This window comes from Balaenoptera physalus (assembly GCF_965194825.1).
Source record: "Balaenoptera physalus genome assembly, chromosome: 11".
Lineage (NCBI taxonomy): Eukaryota > Metazoa > Chordata > Mammalia > Artiodactyla > Balaenopteridae > Balaenoptera > Balaenoptera physalus.
In genome coordinates this window covers 99,057,595-99,067,116 of record NC_138896.1, presented here as the reverse complement: position 1 = coordinate 99,067,116, position 9,522 = coordinate 99,057,595, and the positions used below count along the sequence as shown (strand labels likewise).

The window sequence follows — 9,522 nt, the reverse complement described above, 5'->3', positions numbered from 1 at the left end:
CACCTACGGATTTCTCATCATTTTTTCCCACTTACTCAGTGATTAGTGACCAATAAGAAACTATTTAATGAATTGAGAGAGAAGGTTGATACGTCCTGGAGAATCAACAAAGTTTCCATCTTTGATAATGATGGCTAATAATAGCAAACATTTTTTTGAGGTATTGTGAAATGCTAAGACTTTTACAACTCTATCTCACTTAATCTTCATAAAATCTGTAAGAAGGTGCTATTATTATCTCCGTTTCACACATGAAGAAATAGTGGCTTAGAAAGGTGAATGCTTCTTGTAAGTGGCCGGCTTTAAACACAGCTCTTTCTGAGTCTAAAATCTGTATTATTTTCTCAACAATTTGCTTCTCTTTAAGGGAAAGAGGTCATGATTACTGCCATTCATTTTTCCATTAACTCAATAAATATTCACTAAGTGTTTATTAAGTGCCAGGTCTTGGCCTAATTTTGCAGATACAAAGGTGAACAAATAGGCAGGATCCTTGCCTTCATGAAGCTTATCTCCTAATAGTGTAGCAGGACCATCAATCAAAGGAATTCAGGGCTCGGTAGGGCAGCAGGCTTGTGCTGAGATTGAACACTTGCAAAGAGACTGACAAAGATTATCTCTGGCCTGGAATCTATATTTGTGCACAGTTAATATGTAAAACCTTGGTTAAAGCACTGATCTTTTAGCCTCATCAGTTGTAAAATGGGTATAGTAACAGTAGATTTCTTGCCAAGGGGTTGTGATGTCAAATGAGAAAATGCGTGAAAGCTCTTGGCAAACTGTAAAATAGCAAGTATGGAAGGACTTAAAATTTTTTTCACCTGATTTTTTTTTTTTCATTTGAGATATAGTTGACATATTACATTAGTTTCAGATGTGCAACAGAATGATTCCGTATTTGTATGTATAGCAAAATGATCACCACGGACTTTCCTTTATATTAAAAAAATTCAAACATAACCTAGAAAGAATAGAACAATAACCACTCAAAAATCCATAAACCAGCTTTAACAATGACCAACTCATGGCCAATTGTGTTTCATCTCTAGCCATCCCCCCCCATTCACTGTATTTTCAGAAGCAACTCCTTGGCAACAGCATGTCTTTCTGTCTGTCTCTCTGTCTGTCTGTCTATCTATCTATCTATCTATCTATCTATCTATCATCTATTTCAATACATATATCTCAAAGGAAGGAATTCTTTTAAAAAACATACCCACAAATACCATTATCACTCTTAAAAAACTAAAAACAAAATTGACAGTAATTCTTAATTTTATCAAATATCATAACTTGATTTAGTAGCCATATTTGTCTGATTATCCTAAAAAATTTGAGATCAGTAGGTTTGAATCAGTTTTTAGATAAGGTTCATATATACTACAATTGTGTGAGATGTCATATTTAATCTATAGGTCCCCCCTCTTTCTGGTTTTTGTTTTGCCTTTTTTTTTCCCCCTGAAGAAATTGGGTCTTATAAAACAGTGGTTCTCAAACTTTAGTGTGCATCAGTATGCTTTAGAATCATCTGGAGAACCTGTTAAACGCACAGATTGGTGTGTCCTGTCCCCAGACATTCTGACTGGGTATTGACTTTCTAACAAGTTCCCGGGTGATGCTGATGTTGCTGGTCTGGGACGACGCTTTGAGAGCCGCCACAGTAGGGATTTCTCTAACTGTATCCCTTGGTGAGGTGTCCTTCAACACGTTCATCTTCCATTTTCCTGTTAAGGGAAGCTTATTGAATTACCTACATTACAGCATAATGGTTTAAAACTCAGGGTCTGAAGGTATGTGTTAGAGACGCAGTGTGGCTGGGTTTAAGTCTCGTCTCTTGACATTTATTTGCCTTGTGACCTTGGGCAGATCACTTAATTGTTCTGTGCACTCAACATTCAGGGTCCTCGTGAGGATTAAATGAGATTTCAAAAAATAAAGTGCTCACCTAGTGTATTGCCTGGCACATAACAAATGCTCAATAAACTCGATTATAATTTTTTCAACCTAAAAATAATAATGGGGCGCACAGGCTGCGGAAGGCCAAGACTTTTTGGGTTTTGTTGTTTTCACGTCAGGAGAGCCAAGGAGGAAGGCTCTAAAGGAGAGGTACTTGGAGAGAGGTGGAAAGAGGGCAACTCTTAGGGACACTGAAGTCAGCCTAGGGCTTGGCCCCTTTAAGGAGGGCGGGGCCACGTGACCCAAAGGGTCACATGGCTCGTGGGACAAGATGGCTGCGCCCGCGCTAGGGCCGGCTCGAGGACGAGGCGCCGGGCTCGGGCTCGGTCTCTCTTTGCCTCTGCTCTTGCTGCTGGGCCGGGCGGCGGGGGGCGAAGAGGCCGGGGCCGAGGCGGGCGCGGCGTCCCTCGCGGGCTCGTGCGGTTGTGGCACTCCCCAGCGGCCCGGGGCCCATGGCAGCTCGGCGGCCGCGCACCGATACTCGCGGGAGGCGAACGCCCCGGGCTCGGTATCCGGAGAGCGGCCATTCCCGCCCACCAAGGTGCTCTCTTGGTTCCCTAACGACGGGTGGGGGTCGCCGGGTTCCTCGACAGGGTTGGGATGGGTAAGGCAAGGGGTTGGAGAAAGGCAAGTAAAGATTATAATCACATTGCCAAACCGCGCACTTGCAGATCCAGTTTGATGAGAAGTTCTTCCGCCCTCCGAAACGGCTGGGTCTTGGGGCTTTGCGTAATGCTGAGCATTAGGGAGTTTGGTTTGAGGACAGTTGTCTCTCCTTTTCTTACCTCTTATCTCCTGCTTCCTCGTTCTTGCACCCTGTCTTCTTGATGAGGTTCTCAGAATTTTAAGTCAGATAGATGTGGCTTTAAGTCCTGCGTTCCTCTCATTAATTGTGAAGGAATCAGGACACTGGGTGTCAGTGTCTCTAACCTTGTTGTTTACTTATCAGTAGTCTCTGACAGTAGACTCTGCTTCTTGAGGACAAGGACTTGTCTTATTTATTCTGCTATTCCTAGCACTTTAGTACATGGGAAAGACTAAGTAAACAGTAGTTGTTTTATTACTATCGTTTATCTATACCTTGCACAGTGCCTGAATGTTTTATGTGCTAGGATATGTAAATAATAACATTAATAATAACTATTACTTAGTTCTTAATTAAAACAAAAAACAAAAAAATAATAACTGTTCCTTAGTTCTTACCATCTTCCAGGTATTTTGCATATTGGTATGGTTGTGAAAACGAGTTAGATCTGTTGACTCCCAAAGAAGTTCTTCTTCTTGAATACTAGTACACCCTTTCCAGCTTTTTCCGTCCCAGTTTCTTTTTTTCCCTGTGGGTTAATTCTGACCAATTTTCAGGACTTAGGTGAGAGGTAACATCCTCCTGCAGGCCTTACCTGACCTCTTTCCTTCCTTCCCCTTCAGTATTTCCATATGGTGCCGCAATTGTACCTGTTTGCTCTGACATAACCATTACTGAAGATAGTTGTCTGTTGGTGTCTCTCCCCAGCTAGGTTGTGAGAGGGAGGGGAGTCAGGACCATAATTTTGGATTTGGGTATAGAGTGTTAGGAGGTTGGTAGCTGGACTTCTCATTGTTTCTCCATCCTGTATAATTACTGGCCTTTAAAATTTTTCCTGTTGTTCCTCAGAGGATGCCCTGCATTATTAGTGTTTATCTTTTGTGTGGTGGGGAGCCTTGGTTACAGTTGTAGCGTGTGTTGGCCATACTTGATTTTAATTCCTCTATAACTTGAATGGCAATTGATAATCAATTTCTCCCTCCTCCTGCAGGGAAAGCCCTCTGTTTATCTGCTTTGTAACTAACAGGGGCGCTGTCTTATTTGCATGTACATTGGTCTGTGTCAAATTTTGCCGAGAACCTTCTGGCCAGTGCTGAACACTCCTCATTTTAAATACTCCAATGTCCTATTGATTCCAGAATGGGATGTACGTATCATTATAAGATATACATTTTTCATCCCTTTAGAGTGGTTTCACGTCCGGACTGAGTATTCATTTTATAAAAGGAAAATATATATAGTTAATTTATATTTTGTATATGTGCATTTATTTTATGTTTATCTTCCCTTGCACTCAGTTTCTATAATGTTTGGCAGCATCCCAAGTTATTAGTAAACTAGCAGTTGTTGAGAACACGGCTCACAAGCCTTCAAGGACTCTTAAACTTAATGCTTGAACCTGAAGTAGACTTCTTATCAAGACAAAGGACTTCATCGGAGGCTGTTCTTTGTCGCTCTGTTTTCCTTGGTTTCAGATGTTTTAGTTCATGTGCAGATGACTTTGGTCTAATTCTGACACTTAGTCATTTATTCTGAATTCAGGAAGTCCAATGTTATGTGAGATACATGGTCGTAGTGATAACCCTTTCTTTTCTTAATTTTCTTTCTTTCTTTTTTTAAATAAAAGGATTATTTTTTTGAGCAGTTTTAGGTTCACAACAAAATTGAGAGGAAGGTAAAGAGAGTTCCCATATACCTCCTGCCCCAACACAGGCATAGCCTTGCCCATTATCAACATCCTCCACCACAGTGGTACATTTGTTACAATTGATAAACCTACACCGACTATCATGATCACTAGCATAATCACCCGAAGTCTATACAGTTGACCCTTGAAAAACATGTGGGTTAGGGGCACTGGCCCCCTGCGCGGTCAAAAATCCTTGTATAACTTTACAGTTGGCCCTCCATACCTGTGGTTCTGCATTCCAGGATCTAACAAAGTGCAGGTCATGTAGTACTGAAGTATGTATCTATTGAAAAAATCTACGTATAAGTTGACCCTCGCAGTTCAAATCCGTGTTGTTCAGGAGTCAACTGTAATTTACATTAGGGTTCACTGTTGGTGTTGGACATTTTATAGGTTTGGATGAATGTACAGCGACATATGTCCATCACTATAGTATCATACAGAATATTTTTATTGCCCTAAGAATCTTCTGTGCTCTGCCTCTTCATCCCTCTCCCTGCTCCCCAGTGGCAACCACTGATCTTTTTACTGTCTCCATAAGTTTTGCCTTTTCCAGAATGTCTTATATTTGGAATCATACAGTATGTAGGCTCTTCAAATTGGCTTCTTTCACTTAGTAATATTCATTTAAGTTTCCTCTGTGTCTTTTCATAGCTTGATAGTTCATTTATTTTTAGAGTTGAATAATAATTTATTGTCTGGATGTACCACAGTTTATCCATTCACCTACTGAAAGGCATCTCGCTTGTTTCTGAGTTTTGGCAATTATGAATAAAGCTGCTATAAAAATCTGGGTGCAGGTTTTTTGTGTGGACATAAAAATTTCAGCACCTTTGGGTAAATACTAAGGAATGTGATTGTTGGATCATATAGCAAGAGTATGCTTAGTTTTGTAAGAAACCACCAAACTGTCTTCCAAAGCGGCTGTACCATTGTGCATTCCTACTAGCAATGCATGAGAATTCCTGTTGCTCCACACCCTTGTCAGCATTTGGTGTTGTCAGTGTTTCAGATTTTGGCCATTCTAAGGAATGTAATGGTATCTTGTTTTAATTTTGCATTTTTTGGTTGACATGCTGAGCATCTTTGCCACCTGTATATCTTCTTTGGAAGGTCCTTGGCCCATTTTTATTGTATTGTTTGTTTTCTTATTGTTGAGTTTTAAGAGTTGTTTATTTTGGATAACAGTCCTTTATCAGATGTGTCATCAGCAACTATTTTCTCCCAGTCTGTTGCTTATCTTCTCAATCTCTTGACATTGTCTTTTGAAGAGTGGTCTCTGTCTATTTTTTTTTTTTTTTTTTTTTGCACGTGGATGTCCAGATGTACCAGCATTTGTTGAAGAGACTGCCTTAGCTTCATTGTATTGTCTTTGCTCCTTTGTCAAAGATCATTTGATTATATTTATGGAGGTCTATTTCTGGTCTCTCTCCGCTGTTCCATTAATCTGTTTGGGTGTTCTTTAACCAATACATGTCTTGGCTACTGTAGTTCTATAGTAAGTTGCATAGTGTCTTTCCTCCAACTTTGTTTTTCTCATCAATGTTGTGTTGGTTCTTCTGGGTCTTTTGCCTCTCCGTATAAACTTGAGTATCGTATGGTTGATACCGATCAAATAACTTGCTGGGATTTGGATTGAGGTTGTACTGAATCTATTTTTGTTTTCTGTTTATTTAGTTTAATTCAATAAATACTTATTTGGCATACGTATTATATAAGACTCTGTCCTGTGTTCTGGGCTTAAAGAAAAGAAAGACCTGTGCCCTACCCTCAAGGCATTGACTTGTTGGTAGACCTCTCTCTCTCTCTCTGTCTCTCTCTCTCTGTCTCTCTCTCTCTCTCACACACACACACACACATAATCACAGTTATATGCAAGCATCATTTTTCTATAGTGACAGTCCTATAGTAGGAGTATGTACAAAGTACTTGGAGAGGAAGAAAGGATTCTTTTTTCCTGGACAAGTCAGGAAGTGCTCAAAGAAAAGGCCACATTAGGCTAGGCCTTGGAGGAGACATTTTCAGGAGTTGGGGATGGAAGGGCAGATTGAAGGACATTGCAGGAAGGAGAATAGCATGGGTACAAACAAAGCATTGTACAAGTGCATGGTGTGTTCTAGGATATGTAAGTAGTTTAAGGTTTCTGGGGGTGACATTTTCACCCTTTTTAATGTAATACTTTTTAGGTGTGAGTCTTTTTTTAAAAATATTTTGATCAATTTAATGAACACTTGGCAAGTGCTATTTACAGAGAAGTAAATAGCACTGGGCTTTACCCTCAAGGAATTTAGGTTTCACTAGAAAGTTATGGCAGTAAGAATTGTCTGGGAAACAATATAGATATTTTCAAATTTTCCTTAACTTCCCTCTGGTTAAAAAATATACAATGCTCATTGAGAAAACTATTCTAACAATGTTCTGTTCAGCTTATTATTTTATAAAAAGGTATCAAAATGTTTTAATCTCCATGTATCTTTTAAAAGAGTTGTTTGAAAAGGCATTGAAGATCATGAGATAATAAAATTGTATGTGGTATCTCTGTATATGTGGGTAAAGTCCGTCAATTTCCGGTCTGAGGATGGTTTGATCGGGTAATGCTTACCCAGGTGTCAAGACACGATTGAATACCATCTCTTCTATGACCCCTTTCCTCCAGGAAGAAGTAGTGTTTCTATCCTCTAAATCCTCATAGCATTTTGTCAATGTCTGATGGAAACTTGTATATTTTCTGTAAAGTAGTGTTACTTGTGTGATTGATATCTCTTTCTACCGTGGAAGCAACTTTTTAGGCCTCTTTTAATGTTTGTATCCTCCAAGCGCTTTACACATTTAGGCATTGTGTAACAATTTCTGGAATGATCTTTTACCTTTTTTTGTTGGATACAATATTGAGAAACTGCCAGGGGAATTAAGGGTATGAGATACTTTTTAAAGAAACCTTTGGAAAGCAGTCTTTTTGCTGTATCTCATCCTCCCCAGGATCCTGTGAGATATTATGCCCCACTTTACAGATGTGACAACTGAGGCTGAATAGAATCATGAAATCCCAGGGCTTGAAGGAACTTTAATGCCATTTCATCCATGATTAGTATCAGTAGAGTGACAGGATGATATAGGTAGGTAAGCACTGTGTAGATAGATAAGGCAGCAGTTTGTGGGCAGATCCAGGGAGATTGCTTCTCTTGTTATTCACCCAGCTTTCTCCAGAGCCTTTAGCTTTTTACTTAGGTTTGAGGAGAGGAAGGAAGGAAAAAGGAGAAGTGCTACACAAAAGAGTTGCCTATAAACTTATTTCATTTTTGTGTGTAAAACAAAAGACCCACAGAAGCAAGTGAAAGAAAAGATTCTTAAAACTAGCTTAGTAGGCTGATAAAGAAGTGTGGGTAGGGACATTTATGGGCTCTCATGGCTGGGAAGTTCAAGTGCAGATATGGCCCCAGACACAGCTGGATGCAGGGCCTCAGGCAGCATCTCCAGATCCCTCTTTTTGGCTCTCTCTGGACAGCTCCTCTTTCTTCTATGTTGGCTTCATTTTTAGGTAGTATTCCTTCTCCTAATGATCAAAGAGCTGGAAGAGAAAGAGAGTTTTCTTTCCCTCATAGCTCCAGCAAAAGTTCTGAGATTAACTTTGATCGGGTCGTGGGCCTATCCCTGATTACATCTCTGTGGTCAAAAGAATGTGGTAATTGGCTAGGCCTGAGTCATGGAGCCGGGGCGGGGTGTGTGTGTGGGGGGGGAGTAGGGGGCGTGGGGCAGCGTCTTCCAGCTCCACCTGAGACATGTACTTAGTCGAAGAAGTGGTTTTCAAAGAGACGTCACTTGCCCTTACAAGAACAGGAGGGAATGGGTGCCAGGTGGGCAAAAATCATAGACGTCCACTGCACCTGGCCAGAGTGTGTAGCCCAAATATGGTCCTAGTGATAAGAGAGTTGCTTTGACTTCACCTGTCCTTTTGGCTTGCTTGGCAGTGGCAGAAACTGATGTGGCAGAAGGGGTTTTAACTTACCTCCAAGGAGGAATGGATTGTTTGAATCTGGACCTTCATGAAGACTTGATCAAAATGGTTCTTTGTATTTGGTTTAGGAGTGTGAGACCTGATGCTCTGGATTTCACTAGAACGACATTTTACATTTGTAGGACAGAGACTTCACTTCATTAGTGTAAATTGGGAATTATGATCCAGTCAGAGCCATGCAGGCTATTTTTATCTGTAGGCTCCAGAATGGAAACTTGGCTTATTCATTGCTGGCTATCTCTGATGGTTAATGAAAGAAAAAAAAATTAGGCCAGGAGTCCACAGTGGAAGTTGTGATTGTATTAGCATTGTCGCTGCTCACCTTGAGGGAGAGTGGGATGAAAAACTGAGATAATTGTAAAACTTCATTGGGTACAATGGGCACAGTTTCCTGTAGGCCTTGTGTTTGCACCTTGGGATGAACAACCGTTCTCAGAAAAGGACCTACTTGTCTGCTGCTGGAAAGCTTTTTTTTTTTTTTTTTTCTTTAAGTCCTTTAGGAAACATGAAACCTTTTATTAGATCATTTTAATAATCATGTTAAGTTTTCGTCTGCAGGCTTCTATTTTTCTGCTTCTTTGCAGAGCTGCTTAAAATTCTGACTTCTCATCTCGACTGAGGAATCTTGTGTCCCAGATGCTTGGAGAATAATGAGAATAATGTGTGAACCTAGTTCAGTCTTTGAGCAGAGTCTCTTAAACAAGTTTCACTGTGATGCAGACATGCTATCCATGTCTGGGATGGTGTTATAAAAGACAGAGCATTTTTATAATTAGGAATAATTCAAATGATACATTTTTCATTGTATCGGTGATGTCTCTCTTTCAGTCAATGAAGTTTCTTCATCCATCCACCCCCCCCCCCACTTCCTTCCTTCCTTCTTTCCTTCCTTCCATGAATTATGCACCATACTAGGAGCTGGGGATATAGAAATGAAAACTTTATTTCTGGTCCCCAAGGAGGCTGGGATCTAGCGCAGGTAAAAACAAGCCATTAAAGTATGTACGGTGTGTGCCAGTTGTTTAGAGAGGTGTTTATCAGAGGATCCCAAATGAG

At 40.4% G+C, this 9,522-nt stretch overlaps 1 protein-coding gene across 12 annotated transcripts in view; it reads left to right on the top strand.

Annotated features, from left to right (window-relative positions):
* Positions 1–2,188: 2,188 nt before the first annotated feature.
* SUMF1 (sulfatase modifying factor 1) overlaps positions 2,189–9,522 on the top strand; it is a 139,517-nt gene continuing 132,183 nt past the window's right edge. For 7 of the 12 annotated variants that reach the window (XM_082412350.1, XM_082412341.1, XM_082412351.1 and 4 more), the window contains exon 1: positions 2,190–2,497. In XM_082412350.1, the coding sequence (XP_082268476.1) occupies positions 2,228–2,497 (270 nt within the window). In that variant the 5' untranslated portion in view covers positions 2,190–2,227. Of the gene's footprint in view, positions 2,498–9,522 lie in introns of all 12 variants that reach the window. The other 5 variants (XM_082412342.1, XM_082412346.1, XM_082412349.1 and 2 more) reach the window with 1 other exon arrangement.